Source organism: Lissotriton helveticus, chromosome 5_1, assembly GCF_964261635.1.
Source record: "Lissotriton helveticus chromosome 5_1, aLisHel1.1, whole genome shotgun sequence".
In the NCBI taxonomy this organism is placed as follows: domain Eukaryota; kingdom Metazoa; phylum Chordata; class Amphibia; order Caudata; family Salamandridae; genus Lissotriton; species Lissotriton helveticus.
The window spans coordinates 108,471,141-108,497,475 of record NC_136065.1 but is presented as its reverse complement, the minus strand read 5'-3'; the positions used below and the strand labels follow the sequence as shown (position 1 = coordinate 108,497,475).

Below are 26,335 nucleotides of genomic sequence, written 5' to 3'. Positions count from 1 at the left end.
TCGGGTTCTTGGGGGCCGAAGAGTCTCCTACCTTGTCAGAAGTCTTCGTGTAATCGGTCTCTACGACCGTGTAGCTGTCGTCTTCGGCGGCAGCGTTGTCTTCTTCCTCGGAGGACATCCCCAGCTCGTAGAGCGACGGGGTCGGGGCCTTCCCCTGCAGGGCGGCGTGTGCTACCCTCTGCCTCTCTCTCACACGAAGGGTCTTCGGGGTGAAGGCGGAACAGGCGTTGCAGTCTCCGCTTTCGTGGTCCACCGGTAGGCAAAGGTTGCATACCGGGTGCTGGTCCTTCTGCGCGTACTTGTGGTGGCAGTTACGGCAGAACTTGAACGGCGTGTTGTCCATCCTCGAGCGTCCAGGGCCTCTCTGGTCGCGTGTTCGTCGACGGTCGTCGAAGATCTGGATGGAAAACGCCTTATCTTTGCTTGTCTTTCGTCGGTGAAGTCCCCTGGAGTCTTCAGATGACTTCTCCTCGTCTTTTCTGTATTTTCTTTCTTCTTTCTCCAAAAATGTCTGGAGCCCAAACGGGAACGATCCAGACCCGACCGCGGAAAAAAAGAATCTGAAGATGGCGCCCAAGAGTGGGAGCTTCCGCAGGAAGCATGCCGACGTCACCGGAAATACACCCAAAGGGGGTGTGACGCCGACGCCCACCTGGGCAAAGAGAAAAAAAAAAAAAAAAAAAACAAAGAAAAGACTACGAATCCGGACCCAACCACAAGACCGCGGAATAATGCACAGCATAGTGAATCCAGAAAGATTCACGCTGCAAAACTTCACACAGCTGAAATAGGATCCCCAGTGTATATGCAATTGTTTCTGCGTTTGTGAAACAAAATGCTAACCGTAGAGAAAGTCATTTCCATACAATTCCCTTTCCACCCTAAAAAAGGATTTAGGCCAAAGCTGTGCTCCTTTCACGGTGCAGAACACTTTGCAACATTGTAGTAACTCTTGATCCGTTCAAACTAGAAACATTTTTGTTACAGCCTGCAAACTATGCGGCAGATGATGGATTGAGTGAAAGCGCGGCAAATCCATGATTATTCAGAAAACGCTGCTCCTGTGGAATCACGAGATTCCATTGGCCCAGAGCACAGCCCATTGCTAAACCAATTACACCATTCGTTGGCCAGACTATGAATATCTCGACTACAAGACGCGAGCACGGCCTCCTGAATGCTTGAAAACATGTTATGCTTCACGTAAAACAGGCAAAAATATTAAAATAATGTAACAATAGAAACAATCATTTGGCAGAAGCTTATAATAAATAATTTTACCTGCAATGTATCGTATTTCTGGCAGACACATCATTAGATCTGGAAATCGGTTGGGTTGGTGTGGATATTTGTACTCCGTGAAATCCTGGCACACGTACCAATACCGCTTGTTTAACTGTTCCAGTTGTGATACGTTAGAGAGGCCACGAATATCTGCATGGAAATATATAAGGTTGTTGTAAGTGATCAGAAAAATTAAAGTATTTTGTGTTGTAGAGAGCACCAGGAGAAGAAATCTCTTCCTGTTGACCTGCCCTGTGAGTGGAAAGAAACTGATATTCACAGGCACTTTGAAGACTCGGTCACCAGTCCTTGGAATGGAAAACACTTCCTGTTTGCCAGTACTAGGAATGGAAAGCACTTCCTGTTTGCCAGTACTAGGAATGGAAAGCACTTCCTGTTTGCCAGTACTAGCAATGGAAAGCACTTCCTACTTGCCAGTACTAGGAATGGAAAGCACTTCCTGTTTGCCAGTACTAGGAATGGAAAGCACTTCCTGTTTGCCAGTACTAGCAATGAAAAGCACTTCCTGTTTTCCAGTACTAGGAGTGGAAAACACTTCCTGTTTGCTAGCTCTCGGAGAGGAATTGGAAAGTAATTCCTGTTTACTAGTATTGGGAGTGGAAACCACGTCTTCTGTTTGAATTCAAACAAAAAAACACCTACTGTTTGCCACAAATGGGATTAGGAAGCAATTACTATTTACCAGTTTTCACCATGGAAGCCGCTTCCGGTTTACCAGTACTGGTATGAAAGCAGACTTTGGTGTGATCAGTACTGGAAGTGAAATGAAAGTTGCATTTGCTTCTCCTGTGAGTGGAAAGCACTTCCTGTGGCTAACCCCAAGAGTGGAAAGCAATTACTTTTCTCCGGCTACCTACTGAATGCATTGTGTTTACCAATCTTACTGATTTTCAATATTCCCATTGATCATAAAATATTTTGAGGAATGCATACACCTACAAAATGACACAGGCACTTTTTTCTTTTCATTTATCGAACCAAGTTAGATCAGTGAATACAATTAAAAAAAGTAATGCAACTAGGTGACAATAAGCAGTATGGACTGGACCACATGTGGAGGAAGCAACACAGAGGGAGGGAGGAGATGTGCAGAGCACAGGTGAGAAAGAGCATCATGGAGCATAATACGGTAGCACAAGCTCGGGTGGAGGGGGGAGAAGTACATGAGAGAGACAGCTAGAAAACACATGCACTCGTGTGGAGTCTACAGCAAAAAGAAAAAAGTAGTTTGTTTTGAGTGAGTAGTGGAAGGGCACAAGCCAAGGGTGTAATGAGACAACCGCTATGTCAGCTTTAATGGAGCTGCCACTGAAGCAGAATGAATGGTTTTAAGGCTAGTCCTAACTTTGTTTAGTGGCCGTCAGTGTTGCATGAATTATTACCATGAGAAAGAAGTGTGATGGGGACCAAAGGGTGCCAAAGATGCCAAAAACGCTGGAGGCCAAAAAATCTTAACTATTTAATTGCCAAAAAAGTAAAAGTAAGAGAGAGGTAAATGGAGTGAGAGAGTGCAAAGGAGAGAGAATAGAATGCACAAAGAGAGAAAGATAGGCAGCCAAAAAAGGAAGCAGGATGGAAAAAAACACAAATTAATAATGGAAATAAATAGGGAAAGATGGAGAAAAAAAGGAAGGAAGGAGGGGTGAAGGAAGGAAATAAATAAAAGGAAAAAGGAGGGAACGAACTAAGGAGAGCTGTTAAATAGAATGAAACAGTGGAAAGAAGAAATGAGTCAGAAGTAAGAGTGATGAAAGTGAAGAAGAGAAATAATTTGCAAATGGAAGGGATATAAAAGAAAGAAGGATGGAATGAGTAGGAGAAGGAAGGACAAGATGATGATAAAAAGAAAGTAAGGGGCAAGAAAAGAATTAAAGCATTGGAAGTAGAATGGAAAAAAAATAAATAGGAATATAAGCAGGGCAGAAAGATCGACAGAATGTGAACTGGAATAATAAATGGCCAGATGGAAATAAAAACGAGAGAATCAATATGAATAAATAACAGAGAGGAACGAGAGATTGATAGAAATAAGGACATGAGGAAAGAAGAATAAAATGAAGGAAAGAAGATACAAAGAAGAAACTAATTAATTAAATTAGTCAATACAGATATTTGCAGTTTTTACCAAATTACTTTAAAATCATGCTGGAAAAGTTTGCACATTTTCCTTGGGCAAATGGTTGTCACTGGCTTTCATACGAAAAGTTGAGATCAAAAATACCATTATCCACTTAATGGTTCGGAGCATGCCCTTAGCTCACAGAAGGCCAAGAAATGTTGCCCACTGCCAGAGAATGATCAACAGCCTCAACCCGGAGATAATCCGTACAGCGACCTTATCGACCAAACAAACTCCGACTCACTCGAAAAGACCTCCCACCAGCAGAGGAAGGCAGTCGCTGCTGCATCTATTAATCCTCTTCCTATCCCTCATCTTAGCATCACATCCAGCAGTCCCTCCCCTAGTCCTCCACTGCCAGCCTTCCTTCCCCATCACCATTATTCCCTCAGGGTTGCGCACCCCACACATCTCCTCCACACCTAGGGCACACATTACATTCCCATCCCTAATAATAACCTTCTTTCCTTGAAAGAAAAACGTATTGACCATAGTCAAGACCTTCAGTTAGTTAAAGCCAATCTCCAGAACCTTATACACATCACCTCAGAGCTTGAGAAACACTGGAGTCTTAACCTGACCTCTTGGGCTGATAGTACACCGCACACAAATCAATACACTCCATTCATTGGGACAATTAACATCTCCCATATTGTTTCATTGAATAATGAGAAGTCACTAAAATTGGTTTGTGATATCTCAACCCCACTCCAATCCTATGGCAAGGCCTTAGAGGGTTACAGAACAGCTATCTGATGCTGACATACACCCCCTACTGCTATCATCCCCACTCACTCTAGGACCACCCAACTAGGGCATCATCAGACTGGGCAGAAGAGCTGGAGTTGGCATAGCATGCATTTACCACTCCATGCTCACCATAAAACATCACAACTGGCTCCAATGCCATTGCGTGAATACCTAGGTAGAGAAATATGGAGCAATAACAAGCTTGGAGGTAATCATCACACAAACACTAAGATTGCTTGACAAGAATGAACCCTGTCTACTTATACTTCTTGATCTCTCCTCTGCATTTGATACAATCAGACATGACAGCATGATTGACCTCCTTGACAATAGGATGGAGTTATCTGATCCCGTTGTAATCTGTTTTGCTTCATTCCATCATAACAGAACTCAGAGAATCAAACTCAATCGATCCCTATCTGACATTACAGCGGTAACAATTGGAGTACCTCAAGGCTCCACTCTCTCATCTACGCTAATCCACTTGTTTATGGAACCTTGTACCGACATTTTGAAACTCTCATTCATTACCACATGATCGCTGATGACAGACAACTGTGGCTGAAACTCTCCTCACCTGAAGATATCAAAACACTCAACAGCACTCTTCCGAAAACCCACCAATGGCTGGCGTGTAATCACCTCATGCTCAACACCCTCAAAACGGTATTCCTTTTGATTGCCCCTCACAATCTCTAGGCCCCCATAGAAGAATACCTCCAACAACTCACAGCCCTCAACTGCTCCCTCCACATTATTGGCTTTACTGGATCTCTAGGCATAACACTGGACAAACATCAGAATATGCAAGATGATATTAGTGCAACCATCAGGGGAGTCAATCACCAAATTACCATTCTAAGGAAAATCAAACCATTACTGCCCCCTGTGGGTTTCCGTTAGCAGTACACTCTCTAGTGATCTCCCGATTAGATTACAGGAGTGCTACTGTAGCTGGCCTAGCCAAAGTAAAGCTGTCCCCGTTAAACTCACCTGCCAGACTCATAACAGGTTCCAGGAGAATCAACCACATTACTCCAGACCTAAAATGGCTCCCGTTTGAAGCAAGAATCCAATTGAAGATTGCATGCATGACACGCGAGGCCCTTCACTATAATACTCCTATCTACTTAGCCAAAACACTTGAGCTATCGGGGGGGTAGTCATTCCTTAAAAATCACTTACTCCCTACTGTTGAAACCACAGAGGTTCAACAGAACGAAAACTTACAACGGCTTGCCTTGCCCCAAGAATTTGGAACACTTTCCCACCTGTAACCAGGACAAACCCCTTGACTGCCTGCTTCAGAAAACAAGTAAAAAAAACTCTTAATGCATAGATTCCTTCACTAGGAGTTTTGAAGCTTCTCAGCTTGTCTAGCATTGGGTGGACTCCCATGAATCTTGGAACTACTATGCTTAATGATCTACTGTATATATGTCGCTCCATACTTATTCCTTCTCGGATTGTAATTTGCTTTTCTCTTTTCCTGTTACACTTGACATGGTCGCCCTATATACAGAGCTCTAATACCCGGACCGGTCATGTTCGCAGTCTATAAAACTCCGCAAATGAATAAACCTCTCCATAATAAATAACTCACTTTACTTCGTTATTTACCGTGAAAGGGCTCTAAGTGAGTGGCATTTTCATTTCCTGGCTATGCCCTTGACAGATAAAAAGACTATGCTCCAAAGCCGCACAGGATGGACAAGGAACGCCATTGAATAAGAAGCAAGCAAATGACAATGCCTTTGTAGTGAACCAATGGTTAGTAATGGGTGTGCTCGAATACCTCGGTAAGCGGACAATAGGTCTTTCGTAAAATAATCAAGCGAGATCTAAAAATACAGCAGTGTTTTGGGGTCACCCAACATTTAATAGATGTAAAAACGTCCTCATGTATACTCGCAAAGTAAAGCTGTGGATATCAGCTGGCAGCCTATCTGGAAATATTCCATCAGACATGTTTGACCCGCTGCTCTTTAACACGCTACGTATCCCAAGTGACGCATGTACCGTCCTTGGTGTCACTATGCATCAAAGGCATTATAAATTGATAAAGTGAACTGGTTCACCTTCTGTGGAACCATTTAATAGACTTTTTACAAAAATACTCTTTTCTACATTATTTCTGAACACCCACCATTGAAACGTGAAACCAAGGACTTCAAACCAATTTTATTTCAAATAGCCAGAACAAATAAAAACTAAGAGAGACAAAGCCAAAAGAGTGTCACTCCTTTTGGCTTTTGGAAAGTATCATTCCTAGGCAATCTCAATTATGAATACTAGTAAACAATTTATAAATGCGGCACAATATTAAATGTGAAAAACAACCAACGATATCAAAAATTATACAGTTTTAATAATGAATAAAAATCCCAAAATGAACGGGATTTACACAATACATACAATATTACATATCAACAAGAAAAAAATTCAATTTCATATTAAAAAACTTTTAAAAGTGGCAAGATCTATCAATCTCTATCTCAAGGGGTCCTTGTTTCTCTCATACTCCTTTTGGCTTTGCCAGTGAAGACACTTGGCTCTTGAGACAGCTTTTTGAAGATGCTATTTAGCATTGCAAAAAAGTGTGATAAATTGCACATGTGTAAAGGCCATTCATAAATTACAGATGCCAGGTCTATCTAAAAAGTTAGAAAAAATCATTAAGTTAAACAAAATGCGATGGGCGGGGTAGATGCACAGGTGAAGGATGGGCATCGTAGGAGTATGTAACCACCACCTACCATCAGCCTCATCCATCAGGGAGGGCCAGAGAAGCACCAAAGAGGGTTATTAACAAAAAAGCAGAGAGGGGTAACGATGAGCTCAGCTGGGAGAGATCAATGGACAGGGCAGTGGCAGCTGGTAGTCTTTGAAAGTGGTGAGGCGTAATACCGGCCAGGAGTTCACACATTTTTTCCCAAAATTTAACTTACACATACTCACTTCCTCTTAAATTAACTCACTCTGTCTCACATTCTCTAAGGTACTCATTCACTGTTACTCACACACAAACATACTCATACCCACTGGTTCTCATTCTCACTTACACACACACACAGGGACTTGGTGCAACTGCACATGCTGCAGCCTTGATAGCTACACCCCTGACTCACTTTATTTCCTTCTCACATCCTCTAATCAATCACTAGTTCTAACACACTTGCACTCCTTCACTCAGTCTTACGCACCCCCTTTGACTTATCCATGCATACTCAAACTCAGATTCTCACTCACTTTCACTTTTATTGACACTCTCAAAAACACGCACACACACTTCCACCCAATCTCATTCACTCCAATCACTCAAAACACACTCACATACACAAATGCATAAAGAAATACCTCTTTTTTGATTTACTTATCTTGCTTCATGAGCTGGCAACTCAGAGGCACCATGGCTGCAGCAGAGAAAACATCTCGAGCTGGGTATTGGAACAGTAACCACGATTGCCAACGAAGAGTCTGGTGGAGTAGCATGGGCAGGCTTGAAAAAGGGAAGGGCCATTTCAATCCCCCTCACAATGTCTTGATAGGACTGAAAGCACAGCCTTATAAGAAGCTGTGACAGTGCTGGGGACCCTGCCCCTGCTGTCCTGTGTTGCTTGTCATTGGCTTCAGGGATACACTGATGAGTGCCCTGCCAGCCACATTTTAGCAGATATCAACATATTTTCTTACCTGTAGGTATAGTTTTGCAACTTTAAGAATTTTCTGGGTTAACTTGCTGTGCATTATCCCACCATCTAGTGGTTGGGTCCCGAATTCTCCACTTTTTTTGTAGTCCTTCTATTTTATTTTTTTGTGTTGTTGGGTGTCGATGGATCCCCCATTTGGTGCTTCCTGTGACATCGTACAACCTTCCCGGAAGCTCCCACTCTTGGACGTCATCTTCAGATTATTTTTTTTTCTTTCTGTCTGTTTTCTCTCTCCATCTTCTTGGTGGAGGTGGGTCGCTATGAATCCAGAAATTCTTCAAGCTGCAAAACTATACCTATAGGTAAGAAACTATTTTGTTTTCAAGTGTGAATCTTTTCTGGATTCACATGCTGTGCATAGATTTTGTCGCGGTTTTGCTAGTTTTGCTGTGTTTGGGTTTAAGATAAGCTTAGATGTGTAAAACAATTCTTTTTTTTTAACACTTTATGTCCCACTCGAGCATCCTTATTCATTTGAATGTCTATACAGTGGTGTTTTGTGAACGTGTGCACAGATGACCCCGTTGCTGCCATACACATGTCCTGCAAAGATATACTTGCTAGAAAGGCAATGGTTGCTCCTTTTTTTGGTCGAGCATAGGCAGTGCGCATGCGCAGTCTTGGAGACATGCTGTATTCAGTATGGTGGCTTAGTGCCTGCCCAGCGCTTTTCATTGGTTGTTTTGTCTGCCTTTCTAAATTCCTTTGGACTCATTGGTGAATAGTTAACATTTGTCCGACCTTTTGGCTGCTTGGTTCCCTCCTGGAGCCTGCCCCAGCTAAAGCGATCCTTTCACGATGGCCATATGTTTATTTGCAGTGCACTACATTTTAAAATGTATTTGGCATTCATTGCAACTCTCCTTCCCGCAACCCGCACACTTTACTGTGAGCCTATGGTTGACCGGTCAGTGGTGGGAAGTAAATTGCTCCCACACCATGCTTGTATCTTCCTATTAAAGTTCTGTTAACATGGGACAGAGAGCTGCAACAGACAATCCTGTAAACAGAACATGCTGTCCACCTCTGTATATTCTATCTAATTGTTTAAATGCATAGAGAGAAAAAACAGGTACTATATGCAGGTGAACTTCCAAAGGAAGAGGGGACTAACTATATCTGGAGGACAGTAAGTGTTGTCTTTGTTGTGTATTTCAACCTTTTTCATGTACTTGTGTCAGGTGAGGCGTGATGCTTGGCGAGGGTAGTATGCCAGGGACAGGGCGACAATCACGCCATCATGATTCACTGCCTCAGGCTCCGCCATGTTCCTGGTGTTAGTGAGTTCGCGTTCCGGCCTAGCTATTTAGCATACTGTGTGATCATGGGCAAGTTATTTAATCCAACGTAGATGCTATTTTCATATTAACATGTACTCACAGCGTATTGCTGCTGCTGACATCGCAGATTTCTGGCACCGCCAGTCACCTCCCACCCAGGCCAGTGTTTGTAAGTTTATTAAAGCATTTCTGTCAGTCAGGGGAATAGCTGGGGCTCTATGGAGCGCGAGGGCCCATGAATAGGAGCAGCCTGCACAACCCCAGGCAGCGTGTTGAGGCCGTGTTTAAATAAAGCATACTGCAAGCTTGTGTTGACCCATGCCAACTCACCCGTACCAAGACACCTTGTTCGTGCAAAGTCCCATGATATAAACCAAGCCTCCTTGATATAGTTATGCCCTGCGCCCCCTTCCCCACAACACACATTCCCAACCCTGGTTTTGCCCTCTTATCCAGACACCCCCTCCGCTCTTCCAAAGGAACACCGCCGTCCAGGCCAATACCTTCACCCAAGGCTACAAGACCTTCACGCCCGCCTCGCCCTTTAACGAACCCCCATCTCCCTGTGGCAGACCCCCCTCAGCTTATATGAGGTGGCCCCAGCTTTTTATAAACCCTAAACAGGTCCTACGTGCCAGATCGCCCTGCTTCATTTTCATCTCTTCCGACCAGCCTCACTAACTTTGCCCCAGTTTCTCACCCCTGGACCCATCTACAAAGTTCCGCATCCTGCCGTAACGAGCCCACAAACATCTCCCATAAACCCAGAAATCAAAACGATATCTTTCAAAGACGACCCCCAACCACAGACGTATGTTAAGCTAGACTGCCCTTTAAAAAAAAGGTATTCGCTGACAACATTACATTTAAAGTGCCAGTACCTTTAGATTATGCCATCATACTGAGCTCCTCGTATGATTGATGCAGCTGCACTGGTGTAAAGGGTATATAGGAGGTTGATGTCTCTGATTTGAGAACTGTGGATATTCCCACAGGTTCAGTGGACCTGCATGGTAGTCCTAAGCAGATTCATTGTTAAGCTTAGTACATACAGCAAACCTGCTATTATCCACAGCCTTTTTGGGTCGGTTTTGGAAAAAAACAATGCAGCACCTCATTTTTTTTTAGGTTTAGGACCTAAACCAAGCAATGTATGTGTGGGAACCCAGTGCCTTCACTACTCATGCACGGAGCATGATCCAGAGCGAACATTAGTCATACCATGAGTGGCAATCGGAGAGAACACTGCTTGCACATAGCAAATCATCATCATAGAATCTTTATTTCGGTAAAATACCATGAAAGCACAGTTAAAACATGTGACACAATACAGATAAATGGCATTATCAGCTAATCATGGCAACAAACTGTCACATTTCATTAAGATCAAGGAAATAAATAGGTTTCTAATAAAAACACTAAAAGGAAGCTAAGTCTCTTATCTGGCGTATCAGTCTTAAACACGAGCAGTTAAAATTGTGCGCGTGCGCCTCGTCGCTGCCAGAAATTGTGAAACGGCGAATACAATGGGTCCCGTTGCGTCTGTCTTTAGTACTCTGAGGGCCTGTGCACATTGCCCAAATCCAAGATTTTTGCACAGAGGAACAAGCCAATACTTCCTGGATTTATAGTACCCAGGACAGAAAAAACATGGAACTCAGATTCAAATGGAAACCGCAGCTACCACTGGCCCTGCAGTGCACTACAGCCCGATCTAACACTGCCAGTGCTGCCTGTGAGAGGGAACCCGAGCTAACACTGGCTGTGCAGTGCACTGGATCCAGAGCTCCTGCTGTATGTGCAGCCACTGGTCTTCAGGACTGAATGGAGGAGTAAATGGAATGGTCCACAAATAATTGCTATTAGTCATGCAGCACTCTTGCTACTGATTAAGAAACTGATTAATATTCACCTATGATTTCATGCAGCTTACATTAATCTGAGATGGTATGTCTTGTTATTTAAAAAAAAAAAGAGAGAAAAATAAGGTCTACTAGTGTGTTGCAAAGAAATATCTCACAAATAGGATGGGGTATTCATTGGTCTGAATGAACGTCTTTCATTCTGACACACTTTAATAAAAAGAATAACTGAACTTCTGCACTACAACAATTCACTACAACTATGAACAACTTCCGTATAAAACATGTGAATTATCGGTGGGAGAGTGTCAGCAGAGGAACTGTAACAAAATGAAATCCCAAACAACTATACATTACATCAACAAATCCTAGTGATGCTCGGAACATCCGATCGACCACCTGTCGCCCCTCTATACACGGTGTCGTCAACATGGTACGGGTGACCGGCCAACTGGTGCTGACCATGCAATGCTCTACCGACTACATAAAGGGACTGATGGGATACATATTCATAACAAAACATGTGGATAGTTCCCTCTTTCTCCAGTGAGGCTGCAGTCCTTGCCCAAAGTAGATGACACCTGCAGGACGGTGCTAGGCCGTGTGTGAAGGCACTTGTCATATGGAGAATGAATGAATATAAGTCCTAAAGAGCGCGAACTTAGCCCAGGGGCATCAAGGCGCTGTGTTCTGTTATGCAGATCTGTAGAGCGTACTATCACCCAGGAGGGCATCTTAGTGTCGAGTTTGTGTGAATCTAGCTATACCTAGGGCCCAGAGGGAAAACTCGAAAAGTCTACTTTTCAGCTTCTTGTGGCATTCAAGGAGTGAGGAGGAGGCTCTAATGTGTAGCGGCAGGTCGCTCCATGCTTTAGGAGTGATGTAGGAGAAGGGTCAACCACCAGATATAGTGTTTCTATGCACCGTCGAGTGTGATAGCCGTGGGGTTAGATCCCACTGGGAATTGGCCAAACACTTTACATCATACTAAGTGAAGCCTGATGGTCCTGCTGGAGACACCCTCTGGTTCCCTTTTGTTGAACCCCTCAGAACAATAGCTCCTTTAGCAGTGACGCCCCTACTTCCAGACATGTTCACGGCTTATTCTTAGCTATGTTGCATGACTTGCTACGCTCAGTAAGGGCGCCTCAACAAGGGCATGACTTTAGCTGATGGCCTCACATGTGGGTCAGTGCCAGAGCTGCAACTTTAACTGTGCAACTGTTTCATGCTTTTAAGTGCCTTGAGGTAGGCTTTTTTCTCCAAGCGCTCTTCCACGATGAAGATTACACAGCAGCGCATGAGGAGACTGCTCTTTGGTGGGGATACCTTTTAGACGGAGAATTAAAATAATTTCACCTCAGGCCGCTCACTTTCTAGGTTTATGGTTATGCAATAGAGAGAAAAGGGTAAAAATAATAAAGAAGAGATAATATCAAACGCTCTTCTAAGAAACTCTACTAACCACAAGGTTCGCAGTGTTACCAGTACACAAACACAACTTGGCAATCAGTTCAGAAAATAGAACTATGAGGGGGGGATGAAGGGGAGAGAAGGAGGCACAGGGGAATGCTGCTTCATGGTCGTTTTACCTCACATTTCCTATTTTAGAACATGTTTCAACTGGGACATAGGGCAGCAGGTGCAGTGGCACCGGCAGCTAGGAGATGGTATGCTCAATGTGCCCCACTAAAGCCCATCACCTACAGCCCCACAAGGGTATGGGTCCCTTATACTTTCTTGCATTAAAGCCAATATCACCATTGGTAATCTACACACAAACGCACAGGTGCAGAAAGGGGGGGGCTGGGCACAAGGCTACAACGGATCTTGTTGTTTATTTATATTACTCGTAACTACATAAAGCATACATCCAATTATATTCAACCAGTGTTGCATCAGAAGGTGAATGACCAAGCCATGCACAGGATTTGAAGAAAAACAAAGACAATTCCGAAACCAACCACTAGATTGCGGAATAATGCACCGCATGTGAATCCTGAAAAGGATTCACGCTGCAAAACTGCAGCAGGCTGTGACATCTCTGTAATGCCCTCTGCCCACTCTGTCCTCTGTGATGTCAAGTCCTAAGCAAGCTCATACAGCCGATCAGCCCATCGCATAAGGAACAAGGTGAATAGATGGGAATATTCGACTTACCCTGGTTAAGGAAGTTGATGGCTTTCATGCATGCGTATTCTTCGTTGCTGACCTTCAGCTGGTGAAACTTCCGAAAGACGTAGATCAAGCGTTCCATCACCTCCATACCATCCTCACTAAATCTGAAAGCAAATATTCAAAAGTTAATTGTCACCGACTTGATAATGCACCCTCACCGAGCAAAGAAGCTACTATAGCTTGCGCCAAGGAGTGTTTTAGTGCACCAATAGCCCTCTCCCCTCAGTGGGATCACATTGGGGAACTTTTCGCGTGCATGTTCACCACAAAGGATCTTTTGGCACAAACAAAAATGTACTCTAGCACATTTGATTTATCGGTCTCAGAAGGATGGAAGGCAAAGTGGACACTGTGATTTGGGGTAAAACGTGGATCCCCGCACTGGAAATATAAGTCTACTGAAGCAGTAGACCAGAATTAGGTTCTCCAGGGATCCCTTAAAAGTTCTCATTGAGAACCTAAGTCGACGGCCTCAGTATCCTGATATTACCGGAGACTAGCACGGACCAAGCCAGGGACCCAAGTCTACACTGACTTCAAATAGTCACAGTTTTAATTTATTTCAATCATTTTTGATAGACCCATCTTATCACAATTGGTCACAGTTATCATTTATTTCAGTTCTTTGTGATAGGCCCAGCTACACAGGTGGATTCTGCCTTTAGCAGGGGATGTGTTAGAACATGGGTACTTGCAAATATTTTCCCATGGGCCAAAAAGTTTGGTCTGTGAAGTGACAGAGCCGCATTGATGCCAGCTGGGTGATGGTCGTGGTTGGGGCTGAGGGTGTAGACAGTAATGTGGGTGTAGTGAAAGCAAAGCATATGCGTCTACTGGCTGAAATGGACAAAGTGAAACCACTAAATTGGAGGTTAATCTCAGCTACGCAGGTTAACCAAACTGTGTGATCCTAGGACATTTTAATTTCACTCTTTTCCTCTCATTATCACATTTCGACACACATGACTCCAGGTTGTGCCCTGTACAAAATCTTCTCCTGTGTTTGATTTAATAAACAATAATGTTCTTCATATATGCTAGGAACCCAGGTCACCCAAAGACTCCACATAACAACTGACTTGCCTCTTAGTTCACTACTTTCACTGTTGTCAGGGTGAGTGGGAAATTCATGTTTCTAAATTAGAATGTTTGAAAACAATCACTTTTTAAACAAATACTTCTCAATGCACTGATATATTCAGATGCACTAAAGCAAAACGGTTATGTGTTCTAATGAAACACCATTTTTTAATGTTGACGATCATATTTTTACACTTTTGTTGCAAGATGTCTCTAAAACTAAAGGTGTTCCCAAAGCAGTCCACAACAACCTAGTTTCTTCCTTTCTTTAACTTCAATTAACCTTTAAATGAATGCTTCACTGTTTAGTTCACATATTTTGAATGCTAGTGCTTAGTCGAGTAAACAGCAGCCCAGTGCTCCTGTTGAGCAGGGGGGCACATGTATAGATGAGGACGGCTACAGGCGGCCCCCGGGCCATACTTTGAGTATCCGTGTGTTGAAACAATGGATGAATTTAATTTTGTAAATCCCCATAGGTTCTGCAACTTTTGCTCACAGAAATGTGAGCAAAATTAATGATTTTAGTGAACGCTTGAGGTTTACAGGGCACTGTGGGTAAGAAAACGCCATGGCATCCACACAAGGCACACCACCGTGGGCTCCCCTGGGTGCTACATTTTCAGAAAAGTCTGGGTTTCCTCTGTTTACTTCTGTGTGGGGTACCCAAATACTTCAGCTACCCACATTGCCAAAATCGGTCAATTTCCAAACCAAAATGTATTTTCTTTGGGAAAACTATGAGTGATCTACACAAATGACCGTCCAGATAAATTCAGAACTCTGCCTCTTTTTTTCTGAAACGCATAGCTTTCATCACTCCAAGTAGGTAAAAACCACCCAAAAATAGGAAAAATCAACTATCGCTCAGACAAATACATAAACTATGGTAACAATTATTTCTTTTTTTAAGCTCTGCTTGATCCTCGAAGTTGGAAAGGTGGTGATCTTAGCACAGCAACCCTCTCGTTGATGCCATTTTTAGAAAACAAAACATATGCTTTCATAATCAATTTTCTCAGTTTCCCCTACAAAAAATTATTTATTCTGGGTATTTCCTTGATTATGTTCAGGGAAATCCACAAAATGTGGGCATCTTTGAAAACCGACAAATGTGTGTGGTTGAGGGAGGGTTGGAAGTACACAAATGTGTTCTATAGCTTTTCTGGGGGTAAAAATATGAAGCTTTAAGCTCAAAGTACCACAAACATCAAGAAAAGAACTCCGCACCTCCGCACGAGGATGGAAAAAGCTTCAGCAGTTAAAGGGTTAAGTGTCTGTGTGCCTTGAAGCTTTGATACAAACTACTGCAAATATGAAATACAAATCATTCTTATACAAAAAAAATTCTAGTGCAATAAAGGTGATATAGATGGGGTGTTTGTTTGAATGTTGTTGACTTTTTTTTCTCTCGTGCTTATTTTTTCCCGTGCCTAGTGCCTTTGCCAGGTGGATGCTGTTTGCACGGGGGAGGAAGCGTGCACTTCGACTGCTGCTGCAGGTGTGAGAGGCTTAAGGTGCGCCAGAGATAACAGCTACACGTGGGAGTTGGGTGCTACATGAGAATGCGGTGATGTGAGGCGGAGCAGGTCAGGCTCCGAGGAAGGAACCAGTAGAACTTGGAACAGGCGTTCACGTGGAACTCATTTGTAAGAAAAATAAGAGCACATAAATGTCAGTGTCGATTTAATCTGTCACATTTAAATTCCTATAGATTAACATAAATTATTCTGTTTGAGATGCAATCTTATGCAAACATTTAATTTCAAAAGAAAGAGAACAGCCAGTAACTTGTAGTACAATTCGATTTAGCCAAATCGAATTTTATTTAATTCATAAGTCAATAAAAACTTTTAGTATTGGCAAATATGTGAGGGATAGAAGATTTTATGAAAATTCGAAGAAGGAAAAGTGTAAGGAAAACCAAAATCAGCGGTCAGTTGCGACAACATATGCGGTATATTGGTTATTTCAACAGTAAGACAGATAAAACTGTATAATACAATGGAGATTGTCAATGTGTCATTTGAGGAAAGGTTGGGTCTGTCTTCTTACGTGTAGATGGCGTTTCGACCCTTTATCCAAATATTAGGGTTTCATCAGGACTAAGATGAACCCGGGGATGGCGGTATATTTGAAGCGGTCTCATCCATTCATTGATTGACCACTGGGAAGTGTAGCAACTGGGAGTTGAAGTGACGTGGATTAGTCACAGATGTGCTAGGGATACATTAGACGTGTGGCGGATTGCTCAGTCAAGGAAACTTATTATCCTCTGATCAGTCCCGATGGGCCACAAAGGGATGCTTCTCAGTAGATGCAGATTGAGGGAGATGGCCCGTATAGGGGCCAGAAATTCCGGAGCCAATGGTTAACAGACAAACTCTTGGTAAGAGAACCAGCTCACCTTCAGGGCTTATCTACGCCTGACAGCAGGAGCCAGTCCCAATAACACTGGTCACAAAGTAGAAAGCATGACTCAGCAGTTGGTGTCATAAAGCAGAAAGCATGACTTGGAGTTAGTGGTGTCACAAAGCACAAAGCATGACTCCGTAGTTAGTGGTGTCACAAAGCACAAAGCATGACTCCGTAGTTAGTGGTGTCACAAAGCAGAAAGTATGACTCCGTAGTTAGTGGTGTCAGAAAGCAGTTAGTGGTGTCACAAAGCAGAAAGCATGACTCCGCAGTTAGTGATGTCACAAAGCAGAAAGCATGATTCCGTCGTTTGTGGTGTCACAAAGCAGAAAGCATGACTCCGTAGTTAGTAGTATCACAAAGCAGAAAGCATGACTCAGCAGTTGGTGTCATAAAGCAGAAAGCATGACTCTGGAGTTAGTGGTGTCACAAAGCACGACTCCGCAGTTAGTGGTGTCACAAAGCAGAAAGCATGATTCCGTAGTTAGTGGTGTCACAAAGCAGAAAGCATGACTCCGCAGTTAGTGGTGTCACAAAGCAGAAAGCATGATTCCGTAGTTAGTGGTGTCACAAAGCAGAGAGCATGACTCCGTAGTTAGTAGTATCACAAAGCAGAAAGCATGACTCAGCAGTTGGTGTCATAAAGCAGAAAGCATGACTCTGGAGTTAGTGGTGTCACAAAGCACAAAGCATGACTCCGCAGTTAGTCGTGTCACAAAGCAGAAAGCATGATTCCGTAGTTAGTGGTGTCACAAAGCAGAAAGCATGACTCCGTAGTTAGTGGTGTCACAAAGCAGAAAGCATGATTCCGTAGTTAGTGGTGTCACAAAGCAGAAAGTATGACTCCGTAGTTAGTGGTGTCAGAAAGCAGTTAGTGGTGTCACAAAGCAGAAAGCATGACTCCGCAGTTCGTGATGTCACAAAGCAGAAAGCATGATTCCGTCGTTTGTGGTGTCACAAAGCAGAAAGCATGACTCCGTAGTTAGTAGTATCACAAAGCAGAAAGCATGACTCAGCAGTTGGTGTCATAAAGCAGAAAGCATGACTCTGGAGTTAGTGGTGTCACAAAGCACGACTCCGCAGTTAGTGGTGTCACAAAGCAGAAAGCATGATTCCGTAGTTAGTGGTGTCACAAAGCAGAAAGCATGACTCCGCAGTTAGTGGTGTCACAAAGCAGAAAGCATGATTCCGTAGTTAGTGGTGTCACAAAGCAGAAAGCATGACTCCGTAGTTAGTAGTATCACAAAGCAGAAAGCATGACTCAGCAGTTGGTGTCATAAAGCAGAAAGCATGACTCTGGAGTTAGTGGTGTCACAAAGCATGACTCCGCAGTTAGTCGTGTCACAAAGCAGAAAGCATGATTCCGTAGTTAGTGGTGTCACAAAGCAGAAAGCATGACTCCGTAGTTAGTGGTGTCACAAAGCAGAAAGCATGATTCCGTAGTTAGTGGTGTCACAAAGCAGAAAGCATGACTCAGCAGTTAGTGGTGTCAGAAAGCATGACTTAGCAGTTAGTGGTGTCACAAAGCAGAAAGCATGACTCAGCAGTTAGTGGTGTCATAAAGCATGACTCCGTAGTTAGTGGTGTCACAAAGCAGAAACATGACTCCGTAGTTAGTAGTATCACAAAGCAGAAAGCATGATACAGCAGTTAGTGGTGTCACAAAGCAGAAAGCATGATTCCGTAGTTAGTGGTGTCATAAAGCATGACTCCGTAGTTAGTGGTGTCACAAAGCAGAAAGCATGACTCCGTAGTTAGTGGTGTCAGAAAGCAGAAAGCATGACTCAGCAGTTAGTGGTGTCAGAAAGCATGACTTAGCAGTTAGTGGTGTCACAAAGCAGAAAGCATGACTCAGCAGTTAGTGGTGTCATAAAGCATGACTCCGTAGTTAGTGGTGTCACAAAGCAGAAACATGACTCCGTAGTTCGTAGTATCACAAAGCAGAAAGCATGATACAGCAGTTAGTGGTGTCACAAAGCAGAAAGCATGATTCCGTAGTTAGTGGTGTCATAAAGCATGACTCCGTAGTTAGTGGTGTCACAAAGCAGAAACATGACTCCGTAGTTAGTAGTATCACAAAGCAGAAAGCATGATACAGCAGTTAGTGGTGTCACAAAGCAGAAAGCATGATACAGCAGTTAGTGGTTTCACAAAGCAGAAAGCATGACTCAGCAGTTAGTGGTGTTACTCCTCCCATCTGGAGCTACCAGAGGAACTGCTGACATCTTCCTTCATGTTTTAAAGCCCTACAAGGGGTGTGCATGGCTGCTCAAGTGCAAGGGTGAAGTTTCAAAGCATCAGGGCCATGCCACGTTCTTCCACACGAACTACAGAATGAAAATGTCTTGTGTGAATCAATAAATTGACTATGCATTGCAGTCTGCTTTGAAAAATCAGGTAATGAACTTTCTGCCTGTGCACCTGGACTGTTTGGGTTCAGCAGGTAATAGTCACTGGCGCAGCAGTCTCTGTATACCTGCCTCAACGCCTGAATGCCATACATGCTTTACACATGGGAGCGGATGTTAACCCTAATACTTCTTTTATAGCGTATGTCCATTCCAGATTTACATGTTTTGCAAAATGTTTGCATCGAGTTGTTTGATTCGGAATAATTTTTAAAAGCTTCATAAAGAAATGTTTTACACAAGTTTTACAGTCCTTTTCTTTTGTCCATTGCAGCCATTGGATTCAAGAACCCCGAGCTCCAACAGACGCGACTCAACATGGCGCCGAAGAGCCCATCATCAGCCATGATCAGACTGAAGGGAACATCTGCTACTATGTGATGGATAGCCGAACAAGCGTTGGCATAACCAATAGGTCAGGCTTGCATTTTGAGTCTTGATTTAAACATGTATAAAAGCCAGCTGCAGTAAGTAGGAAACCACAGAACGAGTGGTTGCTGCAGACAATGCATCTGTGAGATTAAGAATCTAATGTGTGATGACTCAGCAACTCTAACAAACAAGCATTAGAAATGCAATCGGGCTCGGATTTATTTGAGTTTGAGCTAATGGCATTGTAAATGCCAATGTCTTTTTGCCATGTGTTATGGAGTGTGTGCATGTGGTGTGTAGTGGAAGTATGTTGGTTGAATTGTAATTTTACCAATGGTGGCATGCTGTGCTTTATATGAATATGTTTAAAAGTAAAGTGTACCATACTGCGATTGCTTGGTGGAAAAGTGCACTGCCGGCTGGAGGTGTGTGTGCCTGGTGGAAGGGTGCACTGACGGCTGGTGGGTGTGTGCTTGGTAAAAGCGTGCACAGATGGATGATGGCTGTTGGTGTTTGTGCATGGTGAAAGCATTCATTGACGGCTGGGGGTGTGTTGTTGTGTGTGTTGTTTTCTGTGTGCTGGTGAGTGTGTGCTGGTGAGTCTGTGGGGGTGAGCCTGGGGAGTGAGTGTGGTGGTGAGTGTGTTGTGTTGAGTGGTGACAAGTGTGTGGTGTTGAGAGACTGAGGTGTGTGGTTTGTGTGTGCGTTATGTGTGTGTGGTGTATGTGTGTGGTGTGTTCTGCACACTCACACACTGCCCCGTAACATTCACACACTGCTCACCCGCACACTCCCAATGTCACCCTGCATAGTCACACACTGTCACATAGTCACACACTCAGCAGCACACAGCACTCAACAGCACTCTGCCCTCAACAGCACTCTGCCCTCAACAGCACTCTGCCCTCAACAGCACTCTGCAATCAACAGCACTCAACAGCACTCTGCCCTCAACAGTACACAGCACTCTGCCCTCAACAGCACACAGCACTCTGCCCTCAAAAGCACACAGCACTCTGCCCTCAACAGCACACATCACTCTGCCCTCAACAGCACACAGCACTCAACAACACACAGCACTGCACTCAACAGCACTCTGCCCTCAACAGCACTCTGCCCTCAACAGCCCTCTGCCCTCAACAGCACTCTGCCCTCAACAGCACTTAACAGCACTCTGCCCTCAACAGCACTTAACAGCACTCTGCCCTCAACAGCACTTAACAGCACTCTGCACTCAACAGGATTCTGCACTCTGCACTCAACAGGATTCTGCACTCTGCACTCAACAGGATTCTGCACTCTGCAGCATTCTGCACTCTGCACTCAGCAGCATTCTGCACTCTGCACTCAACAGCACTCTGCACTCAACAGCACTCTGCACTCAACAGCACTCTGCACTCAACAGCACTCTGCACTCAACAGCACTCTGCACTCAACAGCACTCTGCACTCAACAGCACTCTGCACTCAACAGCACTCAACAGCACACTGCACTCAACAGCACTCTGCATTCAACAGCACTCTGCACTCTGCACTCTGCACTCAACAGCACTCTGCCCCCAACTGCACTCTGCCCCCAACAACACTCTGCCCCCAACAGCACTCTGCCCCCAACAGCACTCTGCCCCCAACAGCACTCTGCCCCCAACAGCACTCTGCCCCCAACAGCACTCTGCCCCCAACAGCACTCTGCCCCCAACAGCAGTCTGCCCTCAACAGCACTCTGCCCTCAACAGCACACAGCATTCATCAGCACCCAGCACATAACAGCACTCAACAGCACACAGCACTCAACAGCACACAGCACTCAACAGCACACAGCACTCAACAGCACTCTGGCCTCAACAGCACTCTGGCCTCAACAGCACTCTGGCCTCAACAGCACTTTGCCCTCAACAGCACTTTGCCCTCAACAGCACTCTGCCCCCAACAGCACTCTGCCCCCAACAGCAGTCTGCCCTCAACAGCACTCTGCCCTCAACAGCACACAGCATTCATCAGCACCCAGCACATAACAGCACTCAACAGCACACAGCACTCAACAGCACACAGCACTCAACAGCACACAGCACTCAACAGCACACAGCACTCAACAGCACTCTGGCCTCAACAGCACTCTGGCCTCAACAGCACTCTGGCCTCAACAGCACTTTGCCCTCAACAGCACTTTGCCCTCAACAGCACTCTGCACTCAACAGCACTCTGCCCCCAACAGCACTCTGCCCCCAACAGCACTCTGCCCCCAACAGCACTCTGCCCCCAACAGCACTCTGCCCCCAACAGCACTCTGCCCCCAACAGCAATCTGCCCCCAACAGCACTCTGCCCCCAACAGCACTCTGCCCCCAACAGCACTCTGCCCCCAACAGCACTCTGCCCCCAACAGCACTCTGCCCCCAACAGCACTCTGCCCTCAACAGCACTCTGCCCTCAACAGCACTCTGCCCTCAACAGCACTCTGCCCTCAACAGCACTCTGCACGCAACAGCACTCTGTACTCAACAGCACACAACAATCTGCACTCAACTGCACACAGCACTCTGCCCTTAACAGCACTCTGCACTCTGCCCTCAACAGCACTCTGCACTCTGCCCTCAACAGCACTCTGCACTCTGCCCTCAACAGCACTCTGCACTCAACAGCACTCTGCACTCTGCCCTCAACAGCACTCTGCACTCAACAGCAGTCTGCACTCAACAGCACTCTACACTCAACAGCACACAGCACTCTGCACTCACCAGCACACAGCACTCAACAGCACACAGCACTCTGCACTCAACAGCACTCTGCACTCTGCCCTCAACAGCACTCTGCACTCTGCCCTCAACAGCACTCTGCACTCTGCCCTCAACAGCACTCTGCACTCTGCCCTCAACAGCACTCTGCACTCTGCCCTCAACAGCACTCTGCACTCAACAGCACTCTGCACTCTGCCCTCAACAGCACTCTGCACTCAACAGCAGTCTGCACTCAACAGCACTCTACACTCAACAGCACACAGCACTCTGCACTCACCAGCACACAGCACTCAACAGCACACAGCACTCTGCACTCAACAGCACTCTGCACTCAACAGCACTCTGCACTCAACAGCATACAACACGCAACAGCACTCTGCACTCAACAGCACACAACACTCTGCACTCAACAGCACACAGCACTCAACAGCACTCTGCACTCAACAGCACACAGCACTCTGCACTCAACAGCACACAGCACTCTGCACTCAACAGCACACAGCACTCTGCACTCTACAGCACTCTGCCCTCAACAGCACTCTGCCCTCAACAGCACTCTGCCCTCAACAGCACTCTGCCCTCAACAGCACTCTGCCCTCAACAGCACTCTGCCCTCAACAGCACTCTGCCCTCAACAGCACTCTGCCCTCAACAGCACTCTGCCCTCAACAGCACTCTGCCCTCAACAGCACTCTGCCCTCAACAGCACTCTGCCCTCTACAGCACTCTGCCCTCTACAGCACTCTGCCCTCTACAGCACTCTGCACTGTACAGCACTCTGCACTGTACAGCACTCTGCACTGTACAGCACACAGCACTCAACAGCACTCTGCACTCAACAGCACACATCACTCAAAAGCACTCTGCACTCAACAGCACTCTGCACTCAACAGCACACAGCACTCTGCCCTCAACAGCACTCTGCCCTCAACAGCACTCTGCCCTCAACAGCACTCTGCCCTCAGCAGCACTCTGCACAATACAGCACTCTGCACTCTAGAGCGCTCTGTACTCTACAGCACTCTGCACTCAACAGCACTCTGCCCTCAACAGCACTCTGCACTGAACAGCTCACAGCACTCTGCACCCAACAGCACACAGCACTCTGCACTCAACAGCACACAGCACTCTGCACTCAACAGCATACAGCACTCTTCACTCAACAGCACACAGCACTCTGCACTCAACAGCACCCAATGCTTATAGAGTGGTCTGTATTCCGGTTTGTACGGAGGACACATGGGTTGTCGACAAAGGGAAAGAAGGAATGGAAAGCAACAAAAGTGCCCAAACGCCTTGGATGGCATCCCTATGAGGCAAAAAGGGGCCTCGGAGAGGCTCTGTGGCACTGGCATACGTATAGTGTACAGGGGCCACTTTTTACAGACGCCTCACCTTGAATCCAACTGGTACAGAGTTTGAGGAGGATAGCATAACCTCACAGCGATCACACAATGAGCCAATGGAGAGCCCAGGATTGAAACTGAACATGGGGCCAACACTGGGGTTTAAGATGCCAAGGAAAAAGGCACAGGTGGGATTAAATGCACAGAATGCTCGTACATTTATTGTTTAAGCGCTGAGGTATTTCACAGGTACGGAGTAAGTGTTAGGAGGCTCAGGCAGGAAGGGTAGGGTTCACTTCATCCAGTGGGTTCTCTACTGTGTAACCCAGACACCAGGCTAGAGGTAATTTGTTAAAGCTTTTGCAATAAATTATAAGAAACACACCTCTGAGAAGCACCAACATTTTTTTTTTCATTTGAAGCACTGATACCCAGTAAATACCCAATACAGGAGATAACAACAATATTGAAGTAAAGTAAAGGACTGGGATGCGGCCGTGCAGGAGGGACTAGCACAGAGTTCAGGTCTGGGAAGGTTATTGACGGAGGACGAGTGTCTGCTCACAATTTGGAAGGCGTGTGGGGCCCTTGGGTTTCTGTGGCTGAATACATGATTTTGTTTAGTTGTGTCTAAATATGTTTTCCTGTCCGTAGAGCCTCCCCCTGCACCCGAACAACGCACGCAGAATAAATTATTATCTTGAAATAATATCACTAAGTAATCTCTGTGACCCCCCCCATTTCTCACATGTGGTCCTGTTTTAGATCTAAAATAACCTTTTTTTATGGATGTTACGTTAAAGCAAACATATTTCTCTGCAAATTGTCTGTAATCGACACTCACACACCACTCAGAAAATTAAATCAAAGGAAAACGCAATTGAAAACAATCTGTTTAAAGAATTTTTCTGGGGCATCAGGGCAAGGTCTCTGCAGAACAAAGCTGGGTGGAATCAGTGTGCGCAATATATAATTGTACTACTGTGACTGGTATGGTAGAATTGCTGCAGCTGATACAGTGGAATTCTTGATCCGGAGTTCGTCCGGCTTCTTGCCCCGTTCACCTTTTCAGCAGTGTTTAAAAAGCTCCATTTGTGCCCGTGCCGGGTGGCAGAGGGCATCTAAATACCACGCCTACTTGCCTCTGGCAGCTTTGCCGAGGGGGTTGTGTCTCCTCCCTGCTGCTTGTCGCTATCAGCTGCCATTTGTTGGAGGGCTGCCCACCCAGCTGTGCAGAACGGGATCTGACAAATTAGGCTTGGAAGGAGCCACTCATAGACGGCTGGGGGCTGCTTGCTGCTGGGCTCAGGCACACTGGGTGCGTCGGTGGGGCCGTGCAGGAGGGACTAGCACGGAGTTCAGGTCTGGGAGGGTTAGTGACGGAGGACGAGTGTCTGCTTACAGGTTTAAAGGCGCGTGGGGTTCTCTGCTTTCTGTGGCTGAATTGCAAGATTTTAAAACAACACAGTATGATAAAATGTAATCTTCAAAAAACCGATAAAATATAATCTCGAAAAACGGACATACATTAAGCAGCTGCTAATACAACAAGGAAGCTGCGCGCTGAGCGCTGCAGAATTGTGAACGCGCCCGTTCACTAACGGAGGCACCCTGACAGCTCCTAATTATAATTAATGTACTTCTTTGCGCGAGCACGCACGAAATATGCCTCAAAATGGCGGAACAAAACTACATTTACCCTATCACTTCAAGCCTATTAAAAAGAAAACACAAGGAAGACGAATCACTGCCCAGATGACAGAAAACGCTAAGGAATGTCTGGAATTTCTCTCTCCAAGGCCCTCTTCTTCTTTTTTTTCTCCTTTAACATTAGTTCTCTAACTCCTCCCCCTTCAGGGGGAGGAGTCCGAGCCCTAAAAACAAACACTGCTGTCTCGGAGGTGGGGAGGTAAGGAGAGCCGCCCACGTCAAAAAGGCCACTGTTTACTCAGGGGTGTAGCTCTCACTGGGAGGGGGGGCATGGGACTGCACCCCAGTTATGCATGTATTTCACTCTAACTGAGGCATTGGGGGGGGTCTTTCCTTGCTTCTTAATTGCCCGAATCACCCTCTCCCCCACCTGCTGAGTGCCTACGAGGAAGCTGGGGTGCCATAAAAAGGTTATATTTAGCATGAAGGGAGAGGACATTTCACGGAGCGTCTTTTTTTAAAAAATGTTTAGAAAAGCAATATTGTGGGTGTTGAAAACTCTCGTCTGCTGGCTTCAGTGGCCTCTACAGGCCTCAGGCCGACATGAAAGGCAGCAGGTGGAAGCCTGCAGGGGGGAGACAAGTTAATGAAACGTGCGCCGCCGCGCCTCCCCAAATACTACGGACTTTCAAAGCTCACAAACTGCTCGTGACCCTCGTCCCTTCTGTGAGTGACAGAGCCTGCGCTCTCGTCCGCACCCAGCGTCTCGGCCCCCTTCCTGCCCGAACAAAGCTGGGCTCTGTTGCACGGTGCAGCGTCTGTGGTCGGGCTCCGCGCCCCCACGCAGCCCCGCCGCAGCTGGCAGAGGGAATCCTCCGACAGCCGAGCCCAGCAGGGGTCACGGGGTCAGCGAACACTGCTCAGCCCAAGACAGGGGCTCGGTTCTTTTTTTAGAAAGTGAAAATCACGGAGATGTTTGCGTAAACATCCCACTTTTCAGGAATCGAAACCACTTGCACACTTGGTAAAACTTCGCTTGGTGTTAGATTCTTTCCCCAAAAAGTGTAGGAAACCATTTCAAAAGAAAAACGAGATTTAGTTAACGATTCTCCGAAATAATACGA

General features: G+C 45.5%; 1 protein-coding gene across 1 annotated transcript in view; it reads right to left on the bottom strand.

Moving 5' to 3' along the window:
• The window catches only part of NR6A1 (nuclear receptor subfamily 6 group A member 1), a 228,653-nt gene that overhangs the window by 42,523 nt on the left and 159,795 nt on the right, over positions 1–26,335 (bottom strand). Inside the window, exons 9-10 of the mRNA XM_078640337.1 lie at positions 13,187–13,308; positions 1,282–1,434 (exon numbers count right to left, since the gene is read on the bottom strand). Of these exons, the coding sequence (XP_078496463.1) occupies positions 1,282–1,434; positions 13,187–13,308 (275 nt within the window). The remainder of the gene's footprint in view (positions 1–1,281; positions 1,435–13,186; positions 13,309–26,335) is intronic.